Source organism: Mus caroli, chromosome 17 (genome assembly GCF_900094665.2).
Source record: "Mus caroli chromosome 17, CAROLI_EIJ_v1.1, whole genome shotgun sequence".
Lineage (NCBI taxonomy): Eukaryota > Metazoa > Chordata > Mammalia > Rodentia > Muridae > Mus > Mus caroli.
In genome coordinates this window covers 74,382,658-74,395,068 of record NC_034586.1, presented here as the reverse complement: position 1 = coordinate 74,395,068, position 12,411 = coordinate 74,382,658, and the positions used below count along the sequence as shown (strand labels likewise).

General features: G+C 40.0%; 1 protein-coding gene across 1 annotated transcript in view; it reads left to right on the top strand.

Moving 5' to 3' along the window:
• Positions 1–12,405, top strand: part of Strn (striatin) — an 85,175-nt gene extending 72,770 nt beyond the window's left edge. The window contains exons 12-19 of the mRNA XM_029470915.1: positions 603–722; positions 1,135–1,241; positions 2,418–2,539; positions 3,890–4,057; positions 5,404–5,544; positions 6,475–6,582; positions 7,662–7,748; positions 7,839–12,405. Of these exons, the coding sequence (XP_029326775.1) occupies positions 603–722; positions 1,135–1,241; positions 2,418–2,539; positions 3,890–4,057; positions 5,404–5,544; positions 6,475–6,582; positions 7,662–7,748; positions 7,839–8,008 (1,023 nt within the window). The 3' untranslated portion in view covers positions 8,009–12,405. The remainder of the gene's footprint in view (positions 1–602; positions 723–1,134; positions 1,242–2,417; positions 2,540–3,889; positions 4,058–5,403; positions 5,545–6,474; positions 6,583–7,661; positions 7,749–7,838) is intronic.
• Positions 12,406–12,411: the final 6 nt, after the last annotated feature.

Below are 12,411 nucleotides of genomic sequence, written 5' to 3'. Positions count from 1 at the left end.
TTAGGTACTTTTCTGTGCTGACAGCGAGTTTCCCACACTAACCGGTTGTCTGACCCGGAGGACGCTGGTGTGCATGTTTAGGTGTTCTGTCTTGGCTTGGTGCTGTCTGCGTGACAGCAGGCATGAGTTCCTTTAAAGTGTTTCATTAGCCCCCGAGGTAGACCAGGTCTACTTGACTAGGTCATTCCGGAGCTCACCCTTCATTGGTCCATCCGNCATCAGAACCAGCGCCCACCAGCAGGGATCCTTTTGCTGTGACAGGCACAAGGGTACAGTGCACTGTGCTGCAGGACATCGCAGAAGGTGTACTACATGTAGAAGAAATCCGCTGCCCTCTTTAAAAGACTCCAGTAGCATCGGTTCTGTGTGCCATGCAGGACAGTGCTGGGTGCAGCCTGAGCACTGGATGGGGTCAGCAGAGGTCATTCCCTTCGGGTGCTGTGCCTCTGCCTTTCTGATTCTCAGCTCACAGCATGCCAGCTCTGGCTGCAGCCCAGTCACATGACGACGCTAAATGTTAAATGTATGATTTTGGTAAAGAACAAAACAAATTAGTAAAAATATCTGCACATGTAAATATCAGTACCCTGGTTACCTTTAAGCTTCTGAGTGACATGAGGACAGAGAAGTACACCTACAGATCTCTGTCCCATGATGTAGGAAATCTACAGGTCTACANGTTCAAGCATAGACGTACTAACCTTCATGAAAACNCGGGGAAGGTAAAAGCACCATTTGCCGTGTGCGTAGTTCTGGCCTTGACTGTTTTTGATATTTAGATTCTCATTTTTCAATGTTGAATAGTTGATGCTATCTAGACTTTCTGCTTTACTTTAAATATAGGATAATCTGAAGTTCTGAAATAATNAAATCTTNCTGAGTTAGTTAGTTAATGATATATCTGGAAATCACGTTCTGAAATTACCTTAGCAGCCCATGTTTTCTCTTGGGAGTGACGCTCTCCACTAGTGTATGAATTATAGCAATGTAAGAAGGCTGTGTTCGCGGTGTTGCACTGGGGTGGTAGTTTGTTGATGCCACTAAGGTGTAGTTGGCATTAGGTGAGCCTCTGTATCCTGAGGCTGAGGGCCTTTCTTAAGTCTATTTCTGCCTGTGGTGCTATGACCCAGTTAGTCACGCCATTCACTGCTGAAGTGTGGAGTGTTTACACTTGTCTTCTTTCTCCAATTTAGGAGTACTTCTCTAGATGTGGAGCCCATCTATACATTCAGGGCTCACAAGTAAGTATGCGGTGGTTTGCTTTGCTTTGGTTTTGGTTTTGGTTTTGGTTAGTTTTTATCTTAAGCCAACATCTTTATGACACAGTTTTAATTGAAATATCATACATTCTTTCACGTATGTAATTTAATTTTTTTTTTGTTAGTGTTGGGCTTTTTTCATAAATGTCAAAGAACCTGGCAGATGAGATAAATGCCAGTANGGATCCTGGTATGTGCACATTCTAAGCTGAAATCAAAGCGTTTAGGTTTGTTAAAAATGCTAGCATTGGGACTTCAAAGATGCTTCAGCAATTAAGGGTGTGTGCTGCTTCTCAGAAAACTGGAGTTTGGTTCCCAGCACCCATGTGAAGGGGTTCACAACAGCTTGTAACTCCAGCTCCTAGTGATCTGACAGCGCTCTTCAGGTCTTTGGGCAGCCACACATAGATAACACACACGTACACAATTAATAAGCAAAATAATTTTTAAAAGGAGTTCTCACATTTTTTTTCCTTCCCTTAACATAGCCTACATGAAAATTACTGGACGTCTGGGGATGTTGTTGAAAGTAGAAGTCTTGCCCATCAGGCATGAGGCCTAGGTAGCCTCCTTAAGGACACATGCTCACACACATGCCACTTATATTTTTAACCAAGAGTTTTTCTATAGTAATAGAAAAACATATTTTCTTGCTTCTATTTGCATATAATGGGCATGTCTTCACTTGATGTGTCATACAAATTGATATCTTTTTATATAAAGGGTAGGAAAGTAAATAATTTTTCCAGGTTTAGCAGGCCATATACTGTTAGTTGAACTTTTTTGGTCTTCTTTTGGCTTTTGGTTTGGTTTGGTTTTTGCTGGAGATTGAACTAAGAGCTAATATTCTTGAATATTCTTAGTTTTGTTGTATGTGCTATTATTTTAGGTTTAAAAGTATAAAGAGCATTCTTAGCTTAAAGACTGTACGAGGCCTGCTAGGTGACTTTAGCCTCAAGGCCATAATTTACTAACTTCTAGTGTAGCAAAGAAAGAAAAATAAATAGTACCCCAATAGTGTTTTTATTCATTGTTACAAGCGGGAGAGTAGAAAGACATTTGAATAGTTAAACATTCTAAATGCTTGTAAGCTCTCTTGTAGAATTAATGTCTGTGATAACAGTTTCGTTACCACACGCGTGTGTGTTGGTGTTGCAGAGGTCCGGTGCTGTGTGTGGTCATGAGTAGCAATGGTGAGCAGTGCTACAGCGGGGGAACTGATGGTCTGATCCAGAGCTGGAGCACCACCAATCCCAACGTCGATCCCTACGATGCTTATGGTACGTGTGTGCGTGGCTCACCAGAGGTCTGAAACGATGTTTCTATAGTAGGGGTAAAATTAGATATTTTAAAAATTAGTAAAGAGAAGCTTGTCTTTATTCCCTCATTTCAAAGGACTCCCGTAAATGTAGGAATCAGTTAGGCATGGAGTGCAAAACGTAAAAACCATGCTGTTCTTGAGATAGAGTTCNCCTCTGCAGTCTTACTGGACGGAAGTACTGGTTTGGTTAACGCTTGCTTTCTTCTGCTTTGTTAGACGTCTGCCTAGTACTTGAAACACTGTAACTCATATGTAGTCATATTTCAGTACTGTTCTTGACAAACAGCGCTGAAGGTGAATATTGGCATTATTCTCTTGGTCAGTTGTTAGCGGAAAATAGAAAAAGCTAATTAGTTTTAAAGTCCAAGCCTTCAGAAATATTTATTATAAAGGGTCTCAAAGGTTAAGGAGTGACCTTTTGGCTAGGTTTGNAGTGTAGGCCTCAACTCCCAGAACTTGACAGGGAGAAGCAGGAGACGTGCTGTGAATTTAGACTAGCCAGTCTGTTTAATGAGTTCTAGGCCAGGCTGAGTTCTATATGGCCTTCTCTACCGTCAACACATACCTGTGTGGATGTGTGGATGCATGGATTTGCATGGGCCCTTTGGTTTTAAGAGCAGTGTTACCATGCCCATGCCATGAATCCATGTCATACTCTCTCCAGATATTACCATAAATTCTCCTGCAGAACTCTTGAGAAATTGGCTGCTTTAGGTTTTTTCTTTTTTTCTTTTTCAAAGATTTATTTATTTATTTAATTTATATATCTGAGTACACTATTGCTCTCTTCAGACACACCAGGAGAGGGCATCAGATCCCATTACAGATGGTTGTGAGCCACCATGTGGTTGTTGGGAATTGAACTCAGGACCTCTAGAAGAGCAGTGAGTGCTCTTCACTGCTGAGCCATCTCTCCAGCCTGGCTGCTTTAGTTTTAATACAGATTTTTAACATGTCATCTTTGTTATTAAAAAATATTTTAATTGTACTACCAGTNTTACTACCAAAGAGAAGTAAACATAAAACCAGCAAACAAAATTCTCTCCTTACTTTTATTTAAGAGCCATTACAATAGAGCTTTCTTTACAAGCAAAGTTCTGCTTCTTAATTCTAATTTCGAATAGTCAAACTATGTATTTGTATACTTCCAAAATTGTAATTCTGACAGCATCCCAGAAGATAATGAAAAGCAGGAAGGTTGTATTATATTGTCTCCTCATGCTCTGTTTGTTTTTGTTTGTTTGTTTGTTTGTTTTTTAACCTTGAGCCTAGATGCCTTCACGGTTTTGTGCTCTCTTGTTTTGGACAGATCCTTCGGTTCTAAGAGGCCCTCTGCTGGGCCACACAGACGCGGTGTGGGGGCTGGCCTATAGTGCGGCACACCAGCGCTTGCTCTCCTGCTCAGCAGACGGCACTCTTCGCTTATGGAACACAACTGAGGTTGCTCCAGCACTGAGTGTATTTAATGATAACCAAGGTACGCTCCTTCAGAATGAAAAGTTCCAGGTCTGAATATCCTACTCTAAAACAACGATTCTGTGAACGCTTGATTGTGTACATTTCTGGGGTTTGTTTGTTTGTTTTTTTAAGGAGCAACTGTATTTTAACTTGAAATTTCAATGAATGTATAATTCCTAAAAACATACCATTTGATGAGAAAATGGGGTTTGTATTTTTTAAAACTGAGATACAACTTATTTTCAGTGAAAATACTGAAAGGATTTGTTCTGGTGCATCTGGCGAGCAGCAGTCCTGTAGTAACAGAACCCTGGAGCGGGACTTTTTCTTCCCTTGGTAGATTGTTCCAGTATGGGTCTTTTACAAATAGTTTATCATGAACATTCATAGTTTTTCACTGTGGCTAGTAGAGACCTCGCAGAATTGCTAGGTTTCNGGTAGGAGTTTGTTATTAACAGATGTGAAATAACTAACCCAAGTGCTCGTGATTCTTAGCAGCCTGGGCTGTGGCATGTGCGATATCATTCTCTCTGCGCCCTCCCTCGCCTCTGTTCTGCCTCGTGTTAGCCTTCTNTGGGTCTGTGGTAGTGTTCCACGTGTGTTTTAGTGTTGGGTTCTGTGACAGTTCATTTGGTTCAGTACTTTTGTCTAGTTCTAGATCTTCTGCTACAGTTGTAGTCTTGAATTATTACCTTGCTTTAGTTAGGTGTTGAACCAAGTGAAAAAGATGGCTTTATTTTTATGTTTATTCTACTTGTTTGTTTTCTTGAGGCAGTGCCTTGCTGCATATCCCCTGTTTACCTTGAATTTATTGTGTAGTCCAGGCTGACCTCAGGTTCATAATCCTTGGCCCTCAACTTCCCAAGTGCTTGCATTTAAGGCATATATTACCACACTGGCTTTATCACTCTGTTTTTGGTATGAATGTGTTCTAGATTTAGTCCTTGATAATATTTTTATATTTTTTATATTTGTGTGGTGATTTGCATGCTAGACAAATATTCTAGTATTGTGTTATGCTCCTAGCCACAGAGAATAAATATCTTTATTCTTCAGCAAAGGACATATATATATATATACCTTGAGCTGTTATGGCTTGCCTTTAGACTTTGAATGCTTAACTGTATGCTGGGCAAGTATGGTACTACCGAGCTGCACCTCAGCCCATCTTTTCCTCTCAGCTCCAAACTTTGTCTCTGTAACTCCTTCCATGGGTGTTTTGTTCCCCATTCTAAGTAACTTTTGTTTTAATGTTAAGCATTATTTATCTAAGTTGGTCGTATTTTGATTTGNTTTGCTACATTTTGAGCACTTTGTCAAGTAGACTTTAAACTGTCATTCTCTTTGAATATTTCTAAAACTTAGAACTGGGAATCCCTGCCTCTGTGGATCTGGTGAGCAGCGACCCGAGCCATATGGTAGCATCGTTCAGCAAGGGATATACAAGCATCTTTAACATGGAAACACAGCAGCGAATTCTCACATTAGAATCCAATGTTGATTCAAGTATGTATACCAGTTTTCAAAAGTCTCTGCACTAATTTTTAAACTTAATCAAAAGTATAACTGCCACAGTCACTGTAAAGAGTGCTTGAGTTATAAACTGTTGTAGTGCCCACNCCCGAGAACACATTTACTTTAAAACAGTTGCTTTGGTTTTTTAACTTCAATATAAGCTAAGCAACCAAACAACAGAAAAACTTCACATGAAGAACTTTTTCCATATGGCTGGTGACATTTTCTGTTGTGTGTGGAAATAACAGACAGGGTATAGTAATTCATTTCTTTGAAAATTCTTAAAAAGTACACAACAGCAATTGTCAGGATGCTACTTAAAAATTCAAAATCTGATGNTGAATTTTTTCCTATTAAGTTGCAAAGAAGGAACAAGGAACGATGGTATCTGTGTTTTGATCACAACGATATGAATAGAGCTCTGTATGTAGAAGGAACTGAGGTTTAACTGTGAAGATGACTCGCGTTCAAATGATGATAGAACTTTTTTGATCGGTGTGTTTTTGTTGTGAGACAGGGTCTCACTTTGAATGTCTGGCTGGCCTGGNACTCTCTGTGTAGATGAGCCAGTCTGCTCTTGAACTCACAGAGATCCTCCTGCCTGTGCACCACCATGCCCAGCTATTAGAACTTTATTAAGGAGCAGACCTGGAGACGTGATGTCATCAGTGTCTCTAAGCCAAATGTAAGATGGTATCTGTGTAGCGGGGTGGAAAAGGGACTTCTGACTTGTCATTACCTGTGGCTGTGACTCGTGGTTTAGCTCAGGTAACTCATTTTACAACATTGTAGCTAGAGACAGGGTAATTGACTGCAACCAGACTAAAGTTGAATTGGGTTTTTTGGGGTTTTTTTTCTGCCTTTGTTTGAAAAAAAAATACTTTGACTAATTTGAATTGATTTTCAATTTTTCCTTTTTAGCATCCAGTTCTTCCTGCCAAATAAACAGAGTTATCAGTCATCCTACCCTCCCAATCAGCATCACCGCTCANGAAGACAGGCACATCAAGTTCTACGATAACAATACAGGTAAGAGCTTACTGAGACTGGATCGCGCTGAAGCAACACCCACAGCAACAAGAACCCAAGGCAGCCATGAGCACCTACTAAAAGCAAGCTAGTTGTGGGTCTTGATGGCCACTCCACACTCACGGAGTAGTCACTGAAGCACGCTGCAGGCCACTTCTGTTCACTTCACTTATGTCTTCTCAGACGGTACCATACAGTATGGGATGGTTTTTAGCTTAATAGTAAGCAGAGAGTATATTCTAAAGCCTCACACCTAGGCGCTGATAGAAATGGTCTGTGACAGTCCATGAGTCGTGAGTGTTGACAGAAATTTGTGGAGGCAGAGGCCGGTGATCGGTTTTACTTTAAGTTGTTCAGTTATCAAACAGCTGTGCTCTGTTGCTCAATCTTACATAGCTTGATGTAGTGTTGTATGTGAAAATCCTCTAGTCATTTGTTCTGTGTGTGTTTTTCATGTTCTGATCTTTTGTGTGTTATAGTAAAATGTGAGTTCTAACTGAGCAGGGCACAGGGCTTTCCCAATTCTGAGTGGACTGCATTTCAGCAGTCTATGGTAAAGTACACAAAGAGCTGAAGTGGGAAGAACTCGGGGGCGCAGCCATGTTTCTCTGGCTGTCTGCCTTTTAAATATAGTCACTTGTCATNTTTAGTGGCTAGCAATTTAATCTTCATAATTCTTTTCTGTGTTACTTTGCCAAAACCCTGGCCATGTTTTCTTTCTCTTCTTTTGTCCCTTTGAATTTGAACTTTCTGTCCTCAGACACTCATGTAGTTTGTAACTAAAGGGTGCTCAAGAAGACTAGTAATGTCTAACTCATAATTAGTGAACATGTAAAACTCACTGAGTTTGTTGTGGCTTAAAAGACCGTCTCATATGAAATTTAACTTGTTTTTATTTTTTGTTATTAACATGACCAAAAGCAAGACAGGGAGATGTGCTATTTGAACTGTGGAAAAGGTTCATCCATGAAGTACACAGCCAGGGATGACTAGGGAAACCAGGGCAGGGTGGAAGTTTGCCAACTATGATTAAGCTGAGGAAAGTCATCAATAAAGAGTAACAATTTCTTTTTCCAAAGGCAAACTGATCCACTCGATGGTGGCCCACCTGGAAGCTGTGACAAGCCTGGCAGTTGACCCGAATGGCCTCTACTTGATGTCTGGCAGTAAGTACACTAGCTGTGGATAATATGTTTGTCCTTACCGTCTTCATGNTGAGGTAACCGTTCCTTTCACCTTCCTTTCTTTTGCAATAGGTCATGACTGTTCAATACGCTTATGGAATTTAGAAAGTAAGACATGTATCCAGGAGTTCACAGCTCATCGGAAGAAATTTGAAGAATCGATCCATGATGTAGCGTTCCACCCTTCCAAATGCTATATAGCCAGCGCTGGAGCTGACGCCCTGGCTAAGGTCTTTGTATGATGTGGCACAGCAGCTTCACCTTGTAGCTCTTTATAAAAGTCAACTGCACAACAGAGATACGGAAGACCAGGGCAAGAATCAGCTCGCCCTGCCCTTTTGTTCTGCTGAGGGAGCACAGAGAACTCTGTTAAAGTATAGTTTTGCAATTCGTATACTGTTTTCTAAAATTAAGGTTTGTTCAGGTTGCTGCAAGCTCAGCCAAACCTGTGAGCCTGAAACTTTGAGATTTCCCTCCAAAGAGGCACTTTTGTTTCTGACGTTGTTGTCATTCGCTAGGCAGGCCTGAGCGGGACAGGGTCAGCTTCTTCTCCCTTTTAAGTAAACAGGGCATGCTGTCATGAATAATTAGAGTTGAGCGCCGGGAACGAGTAGAGTGGAAACCTAACTGTACTTCCTGCCACCCGGAGACATCTACTAGACACTAGGTAGTCCGTTGTACAGCTGTTTCTGCTCCACTAACCCCAGTGTGCAGAACGACCAGTCAGTGTTCAAGTGAGTTCCTACCACAGCTGTCCTTTCAGCCGTTCTCATAAAGCACATGGCAAAACATTTCACCTGCTAGGAGGAAACGATGCAATAATGTTAAGTGTATTACTATTCAGAAATGCTAAACAAATACTTAATTTGCAAGCAGATTTCTATATTGTATTACAGTTTTGAAAGTAGATGTGGAAGCATTCTAAAGTGTAACTGTGAAGCACTCACAGTCAAGAGTGGGTAATAGANCCTGCTTTACTAAAGGTTTGAACTCATCCAGNTTTGAGATCCTGTTTATTTTTAAGGGCAAACAGGGCATATTTCTATAATTTGTCTAAAAATTCACCTCATTAATGTGGCATTTATAGTACTAGCGTGATCATTTCATACTGATAAACTTACTTCCTAGTGATTCTGAAAATGGGGGAAACTATTTATTAGCATCCATTTCCCAACACCCACATAACTGGTTCAAGTGAGCCTTGCTGTTCTTCCCTGCTTTTCATGGTCATGTTGTCTGATGCTTACCATGAAGTGTCTATAACTGGTCTGTCATGTAGTCCAAAGCATGTGGTCACCGCAGGCAGCTGCTTTTGCAGCCACGCCTAGTAGAGTAGTGCACCCCAGAAAGTCCTCTACTAGTGTCTCGGGAAAGAACTCTGTAGACATCTAGATGGAGATGTTAGTGCCCGTGATGTCTACAAAGTTCTTTCTTCTCCCCTCTCCCCATTGTTTAATTGGAATGTTTTAATGAACAGTTGATCAATACTCTATCTAGAGAAAACCATGTCTTAAAATGCCAGCTCTCGCATTTATCTGTGAGCTGAATGTGGTCAGCTTTTGGGAGTCTCAGAATCCTACTGACACACCTAGGGCAGTCTTCACACCCTTCACACCCTCTCTGCTTTTGTCCTAAATGACAGAGACCACTATAAATACTAAATTCAAATTAATCTCCACCTTTTTACCAAAATGTGTCCATCATAGGCTCTCTGTCTTAAAAATATTATACCCATAGATATTATGACCCATTAAACTAATTCCATTGCCATAGCCGTGGCTTTTCTGGTGAACTGTTCTTTGAAGTAGGATTCTAATGGTGATGTGGCTAATAATTGACTTCTTAAAAATTTCTGCTCATCTATCTTTAGAATTCTCCAGTGCAGGCAAACTTTTCTTACATTATAAGACTCGGGTTGAACGTCCCTGATTACTCTATAGACATGCTGTAGTATTTAGCACAACTACAGTTTATCTTTGTGCTTTGGTTAACAAGCAGGCTTAAGAGATTCATTGGTATATGCAAGTGAATTGAGTTACACATAACTACCAAGGAAAGCTCACATTTTCATGTATAGAGTTTTATGCTGTGACAGGTAAACTCTTCCATACTTTGTAAAGTGAACAAAAGGATTTATTAACATTTGTAGAATATTAGAAGATTCCAGTCAGAAGTGGCATATTTATGATGGCTGAGCACAGTTACTGCAGTCTTCAGTGTATGTCTTACTCTTGTCATCAACACTCCAGAACCCAGGAGAGTCTGCCCTGTTCATTCTGTGCCTCGTAATTGAGGTTTTCCTGTTAGTGGGTGGGACACAACCTTAAGATAAGCAAAGTGTAGTACAAATGACAGAACTGTTGAAAGTTGTTTAGGAAGTATGTTTTGTGCCATTGAAGACTGCATGGAGAAAGAGAGCCTTCTAAACTAGCCCTGTTTGCTGTCAACCTAGAAATGAGCCAACTGTCTTCCAACTGGATGGTAGCATGGACATGTGTTTGACTTTCCCCATCCTATTGAAAAATCACAAGATGAACAGTTTCAAGATTCAAAACCCTTGAAATACTTTCATGGTTATTTAGCAGATTGTAAATGTTTTGAGTGAGCTGTTTTGGAATAATATGAAAATCAGCAGGTAGGTTAGGTCCCTGCCTTATTTTCAGTGCTGTGGATGTGTCTCCGGGAGCTTACAGTACTTCTCAAAATGCAGCTGTCACTTGGAGCTCATTTGCTACTCAAACCATAGACAAATAAGTGATGGAATGACCTTCAGTATTTTTCTATTGAACAAAGTTACCAATTTTTGCCATTAAACAGATAATTAGTTATGCAAAGTATTTAGCTTTTGTAATCATTTAGTTGTAACTAAAAGGGGGAGATTGAACTGTTTCACTGATAATGAACTTGGTGAGAAATTATTTGTTTATCTGACTTCCATTCCTTCAGTATTCTTGCTATAAATTTCTTTTGGAGATAATGATTCTTTATTTGAAAGATGTCTAAAATGTATGTATATTTTATAAATATATATTATATATATTATAGGGATATATATAATATATAGACGATATATATCTATCTAAACCATGGGTGCATTTTACTGTTTGTGTCTTCACTTTGGGAGGTAGTATACTCATAAGTTGATGAGCCTGACGAGTGTTGTGCTGTTTGCTTTTACAGTATAATATATAGTTCCAAGTGTTTAAATACTGTACATACTATATTCATTATAGGCTAGCATGCTTGTTTTAAAGACTGTCATTCTAGTTTATTAAAATCTGAATGTAAGAAAACCTGGCTATTCAAATGTGAATTGAAAAATTCCATTCTCAGAACTGAACTGTTTCCATTGAACATTCAAGCTTTTTGACAAAATGTGTCATCGAGAAGGCAATAGCTAGAAAGTGAGAGGTGCCTTTAAAAAAAACCTACAAACGCAGCCTTACAGTGAGGGTGAAGACTGAATCTGTGTCGGGGTGGGGGGGAAGAGAGAGTGTGAGAGATTGTGTGTGTGTGTGTGTGTGTCTGTGTGTGTGCGCCAGTCTGTGGAGACCCTGACTGTGATTGTCAGTGTCGTTCAATGTATCTTTTCAACTTCCAGGACTTGAGGGGGCATTTCTGCACAGCCATGCTCCTCGGAGCACTTTGTGTGCTTTCCAACAGTGTGGAATGTGAACTCCTAGAAAATTCAGTAAGGAATAAATAGCTGTCTTTTTTTTTTTTTTTTCAGTTAAAATCAATTTCAGGTAACAAATTATTGGTTCCCCAGAATTATGGGATTCTCGTTGATATTGTAATTTTTTACAGCTTGACTTTATAGTGCTTCATGTGTCTCCCCCGTTCACAAGAGTGTGGCATAAAGCTCTCAGATGACGAGGAATGAACTAGTAAACTTGCTTTTAGATGAAACACTTGAACTAACTAAACTCCACCTAACAGTAGTCTTGAAGAATTGAAATGGCCTCTCTCATATCTACCTCACTGTCATTGCCGCCATTCTACGTAGAACAGCCCTGTCTGGCATTAAAGATGATGGTTGATGCAACTTAAACATCTGCTGGTGCTTTCTTCAGGCTTGGTCATCTCAGCTGTACATCACAAGCAGCCTGTAACATGTAGTTACATGTAACATGTAGGGTTAGTTTTAGGGGTTTTTTGCCTGTTTAACTTCTTTGTTTTTCCTAAGGATGGCTTTAAAATACCATCAGTGTTCCTTTTTGGAGGGAGTTACTTCCCAGTTGTTATGTCTGTGGGATATTTTTATCCAAGAATCAAATTGTTACTGAATTTCCCTGAAACTCCAGGCATAGTAGCACACTCTTATATAATCCTACTTGAGAGGTGAAGGCAAGAGAATCAAGGACAAGGTTAAGGTCGTCCTCGGCTGTATAAGGAGTTCAAGGCCAGCCTGGGCTACGTGAGCCCTTGTCTCAATACAACAAAAAGTATCATTTTATTTGGCTTACTTTATTCTTTGAAAGGTATTTCAACCCTCTTAGGTATACAATTATTCACTTTATTGACTTAGAAAATGCCTCTATGTTACTGCCATGTTTATATTACAGTACTTAGGATGTTTATAGACACTGGGATTCTGGTGGCAGAAAAGTAGTATCTGATGAAGTGTGTGTGTGTGTGTGTGTGT